This window comes from Oryx dammah, unplaced genomic scaffold, assembly GCF_014754425.2.
Source record: "Oryx dammah isolate SB20612 unplaced genomic scaffold, SCBI_Odam_1.1 HiC_scaffold_3, whole genome shotgun sequence".
NCBI classification, from domain to species: domain Eukaryota; kingdom Metazoa; phylum Chordata; class Mammalia; order Artiodactyla; family Bovidae; genus Oryx; species Oryx dammah.
Window position 1 is genome coordinate 35,606,238 of NW_024070187.1, and position 17,998 is coordinate 35,624,235.

Consider the following 17,998-nt stretch of genomic DNA (forward strand, 5'->3'; position numbering starts at 1 on the left):
TTGTAAATTAATATACTTTAAAATTAAAAAAGCTCATAGAAAAAGAGATCGATTTGTGATTACCAGAGGCAGGGGGTGGGGGGATGGGGGATTGGCAATAGGCAGTCAGAAAGCACATACTTCAAGTTATAAGATAAATAAATACTAGGTGTGTAATATAAAACATGATAAATATAATTAACACTCAATTCAGTTGCTCAGTCATGTCCGACTCTTTGCGACCCCAATAATTAACAAAAGAGTCCAAAATGCAGTACTTGGGTGCAATCTCAAAAACGACAGAATAATCTCTGTTCAATTCCAAGGCAAACCATTCAATATCACAGTAATCCAAGTCTATGCCCAAATCAGTAATGCTGAAGAGGCTGAAGTTGAACGGATCCATGAAGACCTACCAGACCTACAAGACCAACCTTCCAGAACTAACATCCAAAACAGATGTTCTCTTCATTATAGGGGACCAGAATGCAAAAGTAGGAAGTCAAGAATTACCTGGAGTAACAGGCAAATTTCGCCTTGGAGTACAGAATGAAGCAGGGCAAAGGCTAACAGAGTTTTCCCAAGAGAACGCACTGGTCATAGCAAACACCCTCTTCCAACAACACAAGAGAAGACTCTACACATGGATGTCACCAGATGGTCAATACTGAAATCAGATTGATTATATTCTTTGCAGTCAAAGATGGAGAAGATACATAGAGTCAGCAAAAACAAGACCGGAAGCTGACTGTGGCTCAGATCATGAACTCCTTATTGCCAAATTCAGACTTAAATTGAAGACAGTATAGAAAACCACTAGACCATTCAGGTATGACCTAAATCAAATCCCTTACAATTATACAGTGGAAGTGACAAATAGATTCAAGAGATTAGATCTGATAGACAGAGTGCCTGAAGAACTACTGACTGGGGTTCATGACATTGTACAGGAGGCAGGGATCAAGACCATCCTCAAGAAAAAGAAGTGTAAAAAGACAAAATGGTTGTCAGATGAGGCCTTACAAATAGCTGTGAAGAGAAGAGACGTGAAAGGCAAAGGAGAAAAGGAAAAATATACCCATGTAAACGTAGAGTTTCAAAGAATAGCAAGGAGAGATAAGGCAGCCTTCCTCAGTGATCAGTGCAAAGAAATAGAGGAAAACAATAGAATGGGAAAGACTATAGATATCTTCAAGAAAATTAGAGCTACCAAGAGAACATTTCATGCAAAGATGAGCACAATAAAGGACAGAAATGGTATGGACTTATCAGAAGCAGAAAAGATTAAAAAGAGGTGGCAAGAATACACACTAGAGCTATACAAAAAAGATCTTCATGACCCATAGAACCACAATGATGTGATCACTCACCTAGAGCCAGACATCCCTGAATGCGAAGTCAAGTGGGGCTTAAGAAGCATCAGTACAAACAAAGCTAGTAGAAGTGATGGAGTTCCAGTTGAGCTATTTCAAATTCTAAAAGATGATGCTGTGAAAGTGTTGCACTCAGTATGCCAGCAAATTTGGAAAACTCAGCAGTGGCCACAGGACTGGAAGAGGTCAGTTTTCATTCCAATCCCAAAGAAAGGCAATGCAAAAGAATGTTCAAACTACTGCACAATTGCACTCATCTCACATGCTAGCAAAGTAATGCTCAAAATTCTCCAAGCCAGGCTTCAGCAATACATGAACCGTGAATTTCCAGATGTTCAAGCTGGTTTTAGAAAAAACAGAGGAACCAGAGATCAAATTGCCAACATCTGCTGGATCATGGAAAAAGCAAGAGAGTTCCAGAAAAACATCTATTTCTGTTTTATTGACTATGCCAAAGCCTTTGACTGTGTGGATCACGATAAACTGTGGAAAATTCTGAAAGAGACGATACCAGACCACCTGACCTGCCTCTTGAGAAACCTGTATGCAGGGCAAGAAACAATAGTTAGAACCGGACATGGAACAACAGACTGGTTCCAAATCGGGAAAGGAGTACATCAAGGCTGCATATTGTCACTCTGTTTATTTAACTTATATGCAGAGTACATTATGTGAAATGCTGGGCTGGATGAAGCACAAATTGGAATCAAGGTTGCTGGGAGAAATATCAATAATCTCAGATATGCAGACGACACCACCCTTATGGCAGAAAAGTGAAGAGGAACTAAAAAGCCTCTTGATGAAAGTGAAAGAGAAGAGTGAAAAAGTTGGCTTAAAGCTCAACATTCAGAAAACTAAGATTGTGGCATCTGGTCCCATCACTTCATGGCAAACAGATGGGGAAACAGTGACAGATTTTACTTTGGGGGGTTCCAAAATCACTGCAGATGGTGACTGCAGCAACCATGAAATTAAAAGACGCTTGCTCCTTGGAAGAAAAGCTATGACCAATCTAGACAGCTTATTAAAAAGCAGAGACATTACTTTATCAACTAAGGTCCATCTAGTCAAAGCTATGGTTTTTCCAGTAGTCATGTATGGATGTGAGAGTTGGACTATAAAGAAAGCTGAGTACCAAGGAACTGATGCTTTTGAACTGTGGTGCTGGTGAACCAGCTCTTGAGAGTCCCATGGACTGCAAGGAGATCAAAACAGTCAATCCTAAAGGAAATCAGCCCTGAACATTCACTGGAAGGACTGATGCTGAAGCTGAAGCTCCCATACTTTGGCCACCTGATGCAAAGAACCAACTCATTGGAAAAGACCCTTATGGTGGGAAAGATTGAAGGCAGGAGGAGAAGGGGACGACAGAGGATGAGATGGTTGGATGGCATCACTGACTCAATGGACACGAGTTCAAGTAGGCTCTGGGAGTTGGTGATGGACAGGGAAGCCTGGCATGCTGCAGTCCATGGGGTCACAAAGTGTCAGACACGACTGAGGACTGAACTGAAGTAAATCTTAGGAGTGTCTTATAAAAATGGAGTACGTCACTACACAGATGCTTTTTCTTCGGTCATTAAGAGATTCTTCATGTGTCATGGTAACAGAGGAAACATATTTTGACCAATCTCTGTATCTAAACAAATACCTAGGCTTAATAGCTTAAATAACAGTGTACAGGTTTCAGTGTTTTATAAGAAAGAGCAATACCTTTCTAAGCCATATTCTATTTTCAGTTGCTTTTTTCTTTATCTTACATTTTTAATGCATACCACTCTTCCAGTTGTTTAAACTTTAACCTACCCTGTTTCTACAACAACACGCTACTTTCACTTCCTTCTCATCAATGTTTTGTTTTCCGGTTCCAACAATGTTAATTACAGTAAATTTAAAATTCAACTTCATATATCAGATACCATACTTACAAAAGGAATGAAACTAAGTTTTATGCTGAATATCACAGGAAAATTAAATTTGGTTAATCCAACCACTTTCTTAGAGAAAGGAATACTCCAGACTGTACTACTTGTGGACACAAAGTAACTATCCTACAGAGATTCAGGGCTTTTCATATTTTGCTTTATTGTCACGTTAAAGAAACAAAGAATAGTTTCAGCTTCCCTCAAGGTTTCTCTGTGAAGCACTGAAGCTGGGCCTAAAATAGGTCTGAAGCAACAGCTCCAACTCAGCCCAGATGGCTGCATTCAACAGAACCTTCTGCAGCATCCTGACCTGGATAATATCTAACGTCAGTATCAGCTATCCAACCTGCAGCCGCAGACTCTACCATAACCTTTTCTTTCCAAGTCAGAGAATGATACTGACTAGAAGGCAAGAATATCGTGTGTTAAGAGATGGCACAGTATCAGAGTAATGGGGACAGTTTCCAGCACCAACAGGGCATCCTGTGTCCACAGAACTTCATTTTTCTTCCCAACCTACTCTAATTCCTTTGTCATCACCAGGAGCCCTTCCCTGCTCCTCCAGGGCAGGATGAGGATCAGTGCACTACATATGGCTAATCCTCGCCAAGAGCTGACTGAATAAAAGAAGGGTCAGGGGAAGGGAAGGGAGGGAGAGAGGAGAGGAGCATAGGAGCAGCAGGGTGTAGAGGACAAAACAAACCTGTGGTGCTCACTTCAGAATGATTTTTCTCATCCAGAAAGAGGGGAATGAATCAAAGCCCTGTCACAGATAGCATCACCGACTCAACAGACATGAGTTTGAGCAAACTTTGGGAGATACTGAAGGACAAGGGAGCCTGGTGTGCTGAGGTCCACTTGGTCACAGAGTCGGACATAACTTAGCAACTGAACAACAACACAGATACTTAGCCCACATTCTCTTCCACCTCCAACCCTAAGAGAATGTCATTTGCCCACCAAAGGGATGCAGGAGACAACCTGAGGGAAATTTCAGTGTGGTTTTATAAGCAGACGATAAATAATAAAGGATATCTGAATGGCATCTCTTATTCAGTACACACTCAATCACATCAGACAAGCACAGTGAGTTCTCAAATACCTAGCATTTGTTGCTACTTAACAGGGAAGGAAACAATAGAAACTCAAATAATCCCAAAGTTAGTATGAATTCTCTGAGGCCTCCTTAAATCTCTTTTGGGACAAATCCAGATATAAATAAATAATTTTCAATTATAAAGTAGAACTCTGTGATTGAATACCAAGAAAATTATTGACACTTCAAGGAAACAAAATGGAGATTACTTCAAAGTTTAGTCAGCTTATTTTAATAATATAAAATTGGGAGAAACAAAGAATAATGCCGCTGTCATGTAATTATTATTTATTAAAATAAATACTGGTTCACCATTATTCCACCCCCAAGATAACAGTCAAAAGAAAATTTTACCTCATATTTGGAGCAAAGTACAAAAGTCTGGTCTCCTCCAGAGAAGATCTGCTTAACAATATGATATTTAAAGCGATCTGTCAAAAAATTTTCAAGAGCATGTTTTTCAACAATTAAACTTTTTCTTTGAGCCCCTTTTCTAACATTCCAAATATGTTTCCGAGTGGTTTCCTATCCATTTAATTATGTCAGAGAAGTAAGAAACCTCCTTTCCTGGCTCTCTTCCCAGGACTGTTTCTACTTCAGTTAAAACTAAACATATGAAACTGTACCTTCCATTCTACCCCCTCTTCCTCCTGCCAACTCCCAGCTAGTCCTGACCTCGTTTCTATTTTTTCATTCCAACTCTGTCATGACACTGAAGTTTAAAACAGTCACTACTATAAACCGTAACGTCAGCTAAGACACCACTTACAGCATCTGAGTGTGGAGGTCTGCAGCCACTTCCGGATGAAGGTCACCAGATAGAGGGACCTCCATGTCCTGCTTCCGCTTTGCCTCCCATCACACTGTGCCCACAGCGACACAATCACACCACCATCTCACTCAATTCTAATACGCCACACTACCTCATAGTTCCATGCCTTTCCCTTCTATCATGCCCAGAGCACACTGTGTGCCCCAGGAATGGCGCCCCCTAGAGCATGATGGAAAGGTGCTCCTGGAATCGCACAGTTCCTTGGTACTCACCACAGCCTACCCCTTCATTGTCCTCTACCTGGCTAACTCCAAACCATCCCTTAAGACACAGCTCAAACTTCCTCTCTCGGGAACACTGTGCTCCCAAATTACCATGAAGGTTCCTAAAACCAGCATTTATATAACAAATTGAAATTCACCTACTTACATTATAAGTTTTATCCTGTAATTAAACTTTGAAAACTTTGTGGTTTAAAATTAACCTACATACTTAAGTTTTTAAAAATTGGTGTATTTCTTAAATATATGCTTCCCTAACATGAGTACAATGCCTTAGAGAAAAAGAAATTTATAAATGATAGATAAGAGGACACCTAGCCATTTTTCCAATTTGGGGAACATGATCAAAACAAAATCTTGTTTATTTTACATTTCAAGTTCCACAACATTCTTAGATGCTCATATATTCATTCCATGAATATTTAGAGTGAAAAGTTTGTGCCAGACCCTGTGCTATATGCCAGGTTTACAAACAGGAAATGACTCTGAACTGGGGTCTCCTGCATTGCAGGTGGATTCTTTTCCAACTGAGTTATCAGGGAGGCCCTCCCTGTACTTAAGTTTCTCATACTCCAGAAGGGTTCTTATGGTTGTTATTGTTAAAATTCTGATTAAGCCATAACTGTGCCACTTTATAGTCTTCAAAATCGAAATCAGTTATTAAATCACACTTCTTTGTAATGACTCTCCATCTCCATTTAAGCTTGTGGATTTATTGCTTCAAGTCATTCTTACTGAACGACTGCCTTATTTTGATTTCCAGTGAAATGAACACTGTGTTACTTAACTATTCTTTTAAGAGAAGAAATAGAAATGGCATGAAAAAAGAATCATATCATATTGTGACCAAAATAGCAATCATAAATAGCATCACAAGAGCTCAAGCATTAAAAGCACTGGCTTTAAAGTTCACAGAGAACAACCTAGTGGTTTCCAGTGGCAGGCAGTGGGGGGAGGGGCAATACGGAGTTGGGGGGGTGGTAGGTACAATCTACTGAGTGTGAGACAGCCTACAAGGATGCTTTGTACAACACAGGGAATATAGCCAATATTTTGTGATACCTGTAAATGGAATGCAACTTTTTTAAACTGTAAAATTTTTAAAAATTAAAAAGAACTCAGGTTTTAGAAAGAAGCGGGCCTGGGTTTAAATTCTGCTCCCAGAATCTACCTCATTTTGGGCAAGCTACTTAACCTCCATAAGATTCAGTTTCCTTCTCTCCAACACGGGGATAATAACTACTAGTTCTTAAGGTTGTTTTCAGTGCTTAGCATGGTAATGGAACTTGCTTAAGCCTTCAATAAATATGAACTTTAATTATCAGCAACAATAGTAAATAAAATGGCTACACCACAATCAAAATCCTTATGGCCAAAATAGAATTTTTGCTTTATTCTTTAGAATCCCAACTGTAGATAGTAAGTGCTCAAATATTTGTTGACTTTTAGAATACCTCGCATTTATTCCCTCCAAAAGACCTCAAGGTTAAAAAAAAAAAAAAAAAAAACATGCTCTATAACAAGTGTTTTTAGCACTTAAAACACCATTAAATTCCAATAAGCATCACTCTTACCAGCTCTGGCCGAAAGCTGGCCACTGTGGGCGGCCCAGTAACCTTTCACAGGAGAAGGGCACTTGACGTTACAAGTGTGTCCAGTTCCTAACTGGCCTCTGGCTCCACAACCAAATGCATAGATGAGTCCAGAAGAAGGCACAAAGGCTAAGGTGTGTTGTCTAGGGGAAAACAATGTGAATTAACCCAAGAGCACTGTTTCTACTGATAATGAATGAATACACACACTGACTTTTAACAACCATATGTGAGCACAGCAATTCCTACAGGTGACCCCAGAAGGCCACCCTCTCGTGTTTACACGTGCTTGTTTTTGCACTGCTGGATCTTCATAATACCGCCCTTCACTGATACCCTAGGTCACTGGGATGGTGGTAAGACCTGGAAAGAGTTTAAGGGCCTGCTGCATTTGGGATGAACAGAAAGAGGCGGGGAAAATTAGCAAAATTTCCAAGATTTCTTTGAGGCTCTCTCACTTTCCTTTCTACATGTCTCCCTCACGTCATGCTATTCTTTATCCCCAAAGAACTACACTGGCCCCACATAGCTCTGGTTCTCTAAAACCCTTCCTTGCCACACCCTGCTCAGATTGAACTCTCTCCAAATTTTCACCATAGGTATGCATGCAGTTGATTTCTCAGAACAACACTAGTTAGGAGTAGCCACATCACTATAAACACAAGATCCATTTCTGAGTCTTAACAGATCTGAGGAAGTTCTTAGGAGCACTCACCTGCCACAAGCAATTTGAGTGACTTCACTGCCCATCAGCTCCAGAACTCTTCTTGGATTGACCTCATCATTCATGGAATCATGTCCAAGTTGCCCACAGGAACCAGCACCAAAGGTAAACACACCTCCACTCTAACAAGGAGCAAACATCACATAAGTGCACTGTGTCTCTGAGTTTGGATACACTCCTCTAACTTCTGTATACAAAATTCATATCACAACAGTCTGTACAAGAACACTATGCCCACTTGACTCTTAGACAAATCACTTCTTTGGAATGTTCTCTAAATAGAAAAGAGAATTTTTAAAAAGAATTTAAGACTACATCTTTATGGAACAAAGACTATTGCTCAAGAGAATGTGTGTCATCTATATATAAATTTTAAAAGTAGTTTAAAAATACAACAATGTTAATAAACAGGAACAAAGAAAAGAAGAAACAGGTAGACGAAATGAGATGAACTTTACATGACCATTCGTATGTAAGAAATTAAATCCTCCACAGATTCCTTAGTAAGATTTTTTTTTTAGCAGCTGTACTTGCAACAAATACTAAAGCATTTTATTAAAGTGAATCTATAAGTTTGTTTAACACAAAAATACTTTTTCATTCTCTCCAGATGTGACTGTCTTAGAAGCAAAAGAAATAGGTTGAATAATTTTAAAACATTAATTACATTGCTCTTTCTTTTTTGTCATTCAGTTGCTCAGTCATGTCCAATTCTTTGTGACCCCGTGGACTGCAGCCCTCCAAGCTTCCCTATCCTTCACCATCTTCCAGGGTTTGCTCAAACTCATGTTCATTGAGTCAGTGATACCATCCAACCATCTCACCCTGCCTTCAATTGTTCCCAGCATCAGGATCTTTTCCAATGATTTGGCACTTCCCATCAGGTAGTCAAAGTATTGGAACTGCAGCATCAGCATCAGTCCTTTAAGTGAATATTCAGGGCTGATTTCCTTTACAATTGACTGGTTTGATCTCTCTACTGTCAAAGGGATTCTCAAGAGTCCTCTCCAGCAGGGCATCAATTCTTCAGTGCTCAGCTTTATTTATGGTCCAACTCTCACATGCATACATGACCACAGGAAAAACCATAGCCTTGACTAGACAGATCTTTGTTGGCAAAGTAATATCTCTGCTTTTTAATATGCTGTCTAGCTTTGTCATTGCTTTTCTTTCAAGGAGCAAGTGTCTTTTAATTTCATGGCTGCAGTCACCATCCACAGTGATTCTGGAGCCCAAAACAATAAAGTCTCTCACTGTTTCCATTGTATCCCCATCTATTTACCATGAAGTGATGGGACCAGATGCCATGATCTTCATTTTTTAAATGTTGAGTTTTAAGACAGTGTTTTCACTCTCCTCTTTCACCTTCATCAAGAGGCTCCTTAATTCCTCTTCACTTTCTTCCATAAGGGTAGTGTCATCTGCACATCTGAGGTTATTGGTATTTCTACCTGCAATGTTGATTCCAGCTTAGGAACACAGAATATTGCTATATGTATTTCAAGGTTATATATATTGAACTATTTTTATACACTATTCTTACTCTCTATAAAAGACCTTATCAAAAATAATCAAGCAATGATAATCATCCTTATTATAACAGTACCACAGAAGAAACCAGAATACTGAAGTTCCTTACTTTTGTAAGAACTGCTGTATGTTCTTCTCCACAACTGATATAGACAACTTTCTGTGTTCGCAGGAGCTTCACATGGCAAGGAGACTCTCGATCTAGAAAAAGAGAAATATCAAAAAGTCAGTATCATCTTTGAGATGAAATATGCACAGTTCTCTTAGCCTCGATTTTGGGCCCCCCTTGATTCCTGATTCTCCTCTTTAGCTTGCTGCCTGAACCTCCACTTGGATGTCTAATAGACATCTCATTTTTAACATATTTAAAGCCTAATTCCCCATAATCCCTGACTCTGCCCACCTTCCTCCCTACTTCCCCACAGAGTTTTCCTCATTTCACAAATGCAGCTTTACCCTTCCACTTTTTCCTCTCTTTATTTCAAAGTACATCCGACAATGAGGAAAACCAACTGGCCCCACCTTCAGAATATATTCAAAATCCATCTTTATTCCCATTGCCTCAAAAGTGGTCTGCTGGCTTCCCCGTGGACCAATTCTAGGCAAAGTCAAGTCAGATTACTCTTCTCCTCAACACCCTCAGTGTCCTCCTCTTTCACTGAGAGAAGCCAAAATCCTTACCCTGTCCTTCAGGGCCCTACACTGTAGGGCCTCCCTTCCTCTCGGAGCTCCAGCTCTGCTACTCCTCTCCCTGCTGATCCCCAAGCCTACCATGATTCCTCCCACTTCAGAGCCTCTGCACACCCTGTTCCCTGATTGGAACAGTTTTCACCCAGCTCCTCTAAACACCTCCTCTTCTACTGGACTTCCTACAGGGCTCTGCTGAACATCTTATTCAAGAGGCCCTCCCTGGGTACCTTATATAAAATAGGAAACTTTCCTCTCAAAGCCTCTGACATACTGCATACATTTGTTGCTGTTGTTCAGTCGTCAGTCCTGTCTGACTCCTTGAGACCCCATGGACTGCAGCATGCCAGGCTTCCCTGTCCATCACCATCTCCTGGAGCTTGCTCAAACTCATGTCCATTGAGTCAGTGATGCCATCCAACCATCTCATCCTCTGTCACCCCCTTCTCCCCCTGCCTTCAATCTTTCCCAGCATCAGAGTCTTTTCCAATGACTCAGTTCTTCGCATCAGGTGGCCAAAGTATTGGAGCTTCAGCTTCAGCATCAGTCCTTCCAATGAATATTCAGGGTTGATTTCCTTTATAATTGACTGGTTTGATCTCTTTACTGTCAAAGGGAGTCTCAAGAGTCTTCTCCAACACCGCAGTTCAAAAGCATCAATTCTTCACTGCTCAGCCTTCTTTATGGTCCAACTCTCACATCCATACATGACTACTGGAAAAACCATAGCTTTGACTAGATGGACCTTTGTCGGCAAAGTAATGTCTCTGCTTTTGAATATGCTGTCTAGGTTGGTCATAGCTTTTCTTCCAAGGAGCAAGCGTCTTTTAATTTCATGGCTGCAGTCACCATCCACAGTGATTTTGGAGCCCAAGGAAATAAAGTCTGTCACTGTTTCCACTGTATACCTACTGGTTTGTTGTCTATGACTGCCCATTAGCATGCAGTTTCCACTAAGTCAAGGGTATTATCTGCTTTGGTCCTTGCTGCACCCTTAGTGACTGACACAGGGGAGGACGCAGAAGCTCCTCAGGAAGCATGTACTAAACAAATGAAGTTAAGGGGGCCATGTGAAGACTTCACCCACCTTTCTCATCACTGAGCCCGAGCTGCCCTGCATTATTCATCCCCCAGCCAAATACAGCTCCTGAGAGTGACAGGGCAAAGCTGTGAGCCCCTCCTGCGACCACCTGCGCCAGCGGGATCCCCTCCAGGGACCTCACCCTCTGTGGACTGGCTTGGGAAGGGAACTCCTTCCCCAGGCCCAACTGCCCATGGCTGTTTCTCCCCCACGTGAAGAACTGGCCATCTGAAATCAGAAGAAGATAACTGGCATTACCAGAAAGATACAAATATAAACTTATTAGAACAATGGAGATCCCACAGGGATCATTTTTTAGTTGCCCACCGCCCAGCCTGCCTCCCGCCCGCCGCAACACACACCCAAGAACAAGGAAGCAGACACACTTCATGTGTGAGACTCACAATCAGAACTCCCACTTGTCATGACAACACAGAGATCAACACCCTTCAAAGGCTATTAATATTTAGGCAAAGAAAAAATTAAATGTTTAAATCAGTTCAGTATTGAATAGGCCAATTATCAGGCTTAGATCCACTAAGCAAAGGGAACTAGTTCTGACCACACAAGGACTACAAGAGACCCAGGACTTCAAAGGGTGCAGCTATGACCCAGACAACACCACAGAGAATCAAGCAGCATGTGTTAGTGCTGACTTCCCCACAAATTTATCCTAACAGAATATAGCAGCATATGTTGGCTTATGTTTTCCTAACTTCATCTTCTTCATTTATTTGGGCGCTTTATGGTGGAACAGCCATATGAGTTGTAGCTAAAAAAAAAAAAAAACACCAATCCTCTGTTCAGGTACACTGATGAACAGTCTTGCCTCCTGCTGAGTTTCCCTGAGAGAGGTGGAATAGCAGTGGTAACCATCTTTTTCATCATCCACACCCTAGAAAAGGATGAGCTACACCAGGGCTATCTTAGAACTGTCGCTGTCCAACAGGAATGCATAGACCCTAACTAGTTAGTTAAATGTATCTGGTTACATAACGTCACATAAAAATATGAAGAGAAATGGTTCCCAAATTAACACAACACTAGCATAGATTTTATTGTTACATTACCAGCTGCAAGAGCCAAGCAATGCCAGTTGCCACAGGAAACTTGTAATATTGTCTGCTGGTTCAGCTTTTGTATTAACCTAAAACAGAAAAGACTTTCAAGAAGAGCATTCACAATGATTGGAAATATTCCCAACTAAATAAAATAGTTGTAATAAATAACATGTTTCACAAAACACTTTTAAAAATCAAATATATGATCTTACATGATAAAGTTCTATTAAGTCTTTCACTAACCTCCTGCATCTTTGGTAGTTACCACTTAAAAGAAAGAAACCCTGCTCTGCACTTAAACCCATTACCACAACCCTGTGTTAATTTCTACCTTGTCATATCCAATTCAGAGACAAAAGGAGTAAGCTGCCAAAGACATACCCTAAGAACATGGCTGATATCTAAATGGCTTTCAAATGAGAGCAATGGCATGATTTAGCAATCTCACTTCCAGGTACATAACCAAATGAACTGAAAGCAGGGTCCCAAAGAGATATTTGTATACCCACATTCATATTTACAAAGGCTATAAGGTGGAAGCAACCCAACTGTCCATCAACCGATGACCAGAAAAACAAATGTGGTATATACATTTGGAATATGTATACAATGGAATATTCATCACTCTTTAAGAATGGAAATTCTGACACATGCTACAATGTGGATGAAACCTGGAATTATGCCTAGTGAAATAAGCCAGTAACAAAAAGACAAATAGTCTATGGTTTCATTTATGTGATGTATCTAGACAAGCCAAATTCATACAAATCAAAAGTCTAATGGTGCCTGCCAGGGGCTAGACGAGGAGAAATGAGGAGTTTTCATTTAATGAGTGTAGAGTTCTATTTCTATAAGAAAAACAGTTCTGGAGATTGGTCACACAACAGTGTGAATATATATAACACTATTAAACTGTACTCTTAAAACGGTTAGGATGGTAAGTTCTTTTCATTTTTTATTTATGTATTTTTGGCTGTGTTGGGTCTTTGTGCTGCGAGAGCTCTTCTCTGCTTGGAGTGAAGAGGGGCTACTCTTCATAGTCTTGCATGGGCTTCTCATTATAGTGGCTTCTCTTATTGTGGAGCATGGGCTCTAGATGCACAGACTTCAGTACTTACAGTGCATGGGCTCAGCAGTTGCAGTTCCTGGGCTCTAAAGCACAGGCTCAGTAGGTGCGGCCCATGGGCTTAGCTGCTCCATGGCATGTAGATTCTTCCATTGGCAGGTGGATTCCTTACCACTGAGCCACCAAGGAAGCCCAAGATGGCAAATTTTATGTTGTGTGTGAAAGTGAAGTCGCTCAGTCGTGTCCGACTCTTTGCGACCCCGTGGACTGTAGCCCAGCAGGCTCCTCTGTCCATGGGATTCTCCAGGCAAGAGTACTGGAGTGGGTTGTCATTTCCTTCTCCAGGGGATCTTCCTGACCCAGGGATCGAACCCAAGTCTCCCGCCTTGCAGGCAGACGCTTTAGTCTCTGAGCCACCAAGGAAGCCCAAGATGGCAAATTTTATGTTATGTGTATTTTGACACAATTTTTAAAAATTACTAAGGGCAATGCTTCTAAAGCTCTTGATTCCCTAGGATGGTAAAGAGGAAGATCATATGATCACTTTTTAAAACTCAATCCTCTGCTTGCTTATGTGAAAGAGATTAAGAACAGTACCTATTCACAGGGTTGTGGTGAGAATTAAGTGAAAAAAATGTTTGGCACTGCCCAATAGAGTTGGACAGCCTGAGAAATATCTCCTGCTTCCTATTTTAATAATTCATAGGTTGCCATGTTCCTCTTCATTAAGTGTATGCCATGGGAACAAATGACTCAGAGGGGCATTTTACAAGATAGATGTTCAACAGGGAAGTCGGGCATTATTTAGAGTAACAGGTAATGTTGCTTTAACAGTTTATTTTCTCGGATATAAAAAAAAGTTTATAAAATAGAGTTCAGATATACATTTAGTACCAAACAGAACCCAACTATTTTTTATGGAGATAATTGTAAATTCACACGCAGTTGTAAGAAATAATACAGAGATCCCTTGCAAGCTTTATCCAGTCTCCCCCAGTGATGACATTTTGCAAAACTATAGGAAAAAAAAAATCATAACAGGGATACTGACAAAAATACTAACTACCAATCTCACTTCTTTGTCCCCAGTTTCATTTGTACTTATTTCTGTGTTTGTAGTATTTCTGTTATCTGTGTAGGCTCATGCATCCACCACCATATTCAATGTTTCCAACACAAGGATTCTTTGTGTTTACAACCACCCCTCCCCTCCTCCATCATAGACCCTGGCAATCATTATTCTACCCGCCATTTCCAAAATGTTGTCACTTCAAGAATGTTATGTAAATGGAATCATACAGTAGGTAGCCTTTAAGGATTGGGTTCTTTTTCACTCAGAATAATTCCCTGGACATTTGATATATACACAGCAATTTTTTCGCTGCATATATCAATAGCTTGTAGAATTTCACTATTTTTAAAAAATATTTATTTTATTTATGGCTGTGCTGGGTCTTCGTTGCTATGCAGGCTCTCCTCTAGTGGGGGCCAGCAGGGGCTACTCTCCAGTCGCAGTGTGGAGGCTTCTTACTGCGGTGGTTTCTCCTGCCGCAGGGCACAGGCTCCAGGACACGCATGGGTTCAACAGTGTGACACCAGGCTCTAGAGCACAGGCTCAACAGCAGTAGCCCAGGGGCTCATTTGCTCTGCAGATGTGGGATCTTCCCAGACCAGGGGTCGAATCCTTGTCTCCTGCACTAGCAGGAAGGTTCTTTACCACTGAGCCACCAGGGAAGCCCAGAAACCCACTATTTTTTAAAACTGAAAAAAGTCATCCTGTCTTACGGACCAATGTTTCAGAACTTTATGCAACAAGAGTCCTTTTACTGCCCAGTTTCCACTCAAATTCCCCACACTTCTCCCTTTGTGGGCCACCATTATCCTTATCACAACCTTCACAATCACAGTTTAAAAAAAAAACAAAAACAGCAGGTCAAAAGAAAGAAGACAATAAGAAATTGTATCATAAGATGGAGAAAAGGGGATATATATGCACAAGCATACAGTGTTTTACCTACTCATCTTGCTCCATCCTCCCAACTTGGTAAAGGTACACAATACTACATAATTTCACTTTTAAGTTAGGAAACTGAGGCTCAGATAAGTTAAAACAATTTGCCCAAAGCAACTCACCTAATACAAAATAGAGCTAATGCTGGAATCTGAGGATGTCTGACATCAAAGCCATGTTACTTCCCACAATACTAAGATAGGAATTGATGAATTTATCTTAATTAACATAAAATTATATACAAACTAAAGCCTCAGAAGTCATCCATAATTTAGGCATAACTAATAGAAATAATAATAAATTGCTACTCTAACACAGACTACTTCATTTTTTGAAATGAAATGCCACTAATGACTTCAGTATTTGTTCATCAACAAATGAAATATTTTTGTCATGAATGTTATAAATCTCTTCCTTAATATTACATGCAATTTCAGTAAAATAAGCCATCCCTTTTTCAAAATTTCTACTCACCCTCTTCTCCAAAAATTAAATTAATTTTTGAAAGTAATGAACCCAAGACATTACCTGTTCTAACTCAGGAAATGAATCAAATTACTCTTACCTCCATGTTTCTCTTTTCCCTAAAACAGCTTTTGATTAAAGAGACAAAAATCTAAGAAGGGCAAAACAGAAGAGGAGGAAGAATGTACTGTGCTTTAAAAGGGACACTACTTGGTCAGGGGAGGACAGGCCATTTATTAACCAGATCCATACTGAGCAACGCATGTGCTGGAGCACCCTCAGCAATGGTGATGCTGAAATAAATAAGCCAGCTCTCCTGGCATCAAGAGCTCCCAGCTTTGTACTAAAATTAGTTATTAAATTAAAATTGCAATGAATGTGACTAGTACTGCAACAGGAGAATGCTGTACATTTGAAGTACAAAGGAAGAGCAATTAAATGAAGGAAATAAACCAGTGGCCTCTTTGATCATTAAGAACCCTCAACAAACAGAGATGCCACCCCCAAAATGTCCACTTGAGAGTAACTTCGATACTACAGACATTTTCTTAGTGGTGAAGCATCTGTTAGATACTTAGCCAAATCATCTAAGATTTTGTTGTTGTTTAGTCGCTCAGTGGTGTCTGACTCTTTTGTGACCTCATGGGCTGTAGCCCGCCAGGCTCCTCAGTCCATGGGATTCTCCAAGCAAGGATACTGGAGTGGGCTGCCATTTCCTTTTCCAGGGGAACTTCCTGACCCAGGGATCAAACTTGAGTCTCCTGTATTGGCAGATGGATTCTTTACCACTCAGCCACTGGTGAAGCGCTTCATCTAAGATTCAGAATGAAGTAAACACTTAAGGGACTGAAAACCATTGTATTAGTACTTCTGTGTTAAAGAACTTGTGTATATTTGGTATATTAGCTGTTGATAATGCTCAAGGTAATCTGGCCTATTATAAAATAACAGGTCAGCTTTGTGACTGAACTTTAAAGTGTCTAACTGAATAATTGATTTAGGCTTGCAATTTTAAGTTAAAGATTAATAAGTGCAGCATGTGAAAAGAGATTTTTTAATTCAAACATTTAATGAGCTCCAAACACTACCAGCAACAGGCTATTGGAATAAATGAAGTATAGTTCCCGAACAACTCACTTTTTTTTAACTGGAGATAAACACTTCTATCATGCTTCCCTTGTGGCTCAGCTGGTAAAGAATCCGCCTACAACTCGGGAGACCTAGGTTCGATCCCTGGGTTGGGAAGGATCTGCCTGCAACTCGGGAGACCTGGGTTCAATCCCTTGGTTGGGAAGATCCCCTTGTGAAGGGAAAGGCTACCCACTCCAGTATTCTGGCTTGGAGAATTCCATGGACTGTGCAGTCCATAGGCTTGCAGAGTTGGACACAGCTAAGTGACTTTCACGTTCAAACACTTCTACAATTACAATTCTGGGGACAAGTGTTATAACAGTATAAGGCATGACAGTGACTCAAAGGAAACAACAATTATTAATTAAAGAAGAAAGCAGAACCCAAACCAAGGAGTCTAACAAAAAAAAAAACTAGCAGGAAATAACCTTTACAGTAACTGACATTCTTACCTGGGTACTGCCACAGAGTCCTCAGTAGTCATGAGTCCCAGCTGGCCGTCACTACCTGCACCCCAGGAAAACAGCTGGCCCTGGTCGCTGAGAGCCAGACTGTGGGACTCGCCACAAGCCACATGGACAATGTGCTGATCTGCCAAAGCTCCAATTTGCTCTGAATAAAAGAAAAAAATCACAGGAGGACAATGTAGAGCCCAGAAACAGGAATTACACAGGATGAGCATCCTAGGCAGCTGTGGTTTTAAGAGAACCACTACATCTGTACAGAGAATATAAATTTCCTACATTTTTGAAAGCTGTCGATCCAGACCCCAGTTATGCTAGGCCGTACACAGACCTGGAGCAGCGCCCACACTCCAGGCGTTCTCTCCGGTGTCTGGTGCTTCTCCCGAGAGAGATGCCTTAAAGGTTCAGTATTTGGAGGTGTTGGACCAGAGAGGACTCAGTGTAAATAGGAGTGAGGCTTGTTACTAAAAGCAGTGGGACTGAGGGAGAGTCTGCCTGGGAGCAGTGAGCCCTTCCCCATCCACAAAAACACTCTTCTCCTCAGTTCTGTAACACAAGTCTGTCTATGTATCTAGCCAGGAGGATTTCTCTGAGAAAACTGGCCCAAAAGAAAAGACCCACAGCTACTGGAATCCTGGGTCCTCCTAGGAAATGTCCAGCTTCTCACTAGTTAACAAAACTTGCCCGTACACTGTTCTGCTTACATTTTAGTACCTCACTTTTAAAAATAAAAGGCTGGACAAGGACAATCATGTATGTG

General features: G+C 40.8%; 1 protein-coding gene across 3 annotated transcripts in view; it reads right to left on the reverse strand.

Annotated features, from left to right (window-relative positions):
* Window positions 1-17,998, reverse strand: part of HERC3 (HECT and RLD domain containing E3 ubiquitin protein ligase 3) — a 140,279-nt gene that overhangs the window by 72,547 nt on the left and 49,734 nt on the right. For all 3 annotated transcript variants that reach the window (XM_040237874.1, XM_040237875.1, XM_040237876.1), the window contains exons 4-10: window positions 17,227-17,386; window positions 12,111-12,187; window positions 11,047-11,268; window positions 9,382-9,473; window positions 7,734-7,864; window positions 7,001-7,161; window positions 4,728-4,804 (exon numbers count right to left, since the gene is read on the reverse strand). In XM_040237874.1, coding sequence (XP_040093808.1) covers window positions 4,728-4,804; window positions 7,001-7,161; window positions 7,734-7,864; window positions 9,382-9,473; window positions 11,047-11,268; window positions 12,111-12,187; window positions 17,227-17,386 — 920 coding nt within the window. The remainder of the gene's footprint in view (window positions 1-4,727; window positions 4,805-7,000; window positions 7,162-7,733; window positions 7,865-9,381; window positions 9,474-11,046; window positions 11,269-12,110; window positions 12,188-17,226; window positions 17,387-17,998) is intronic.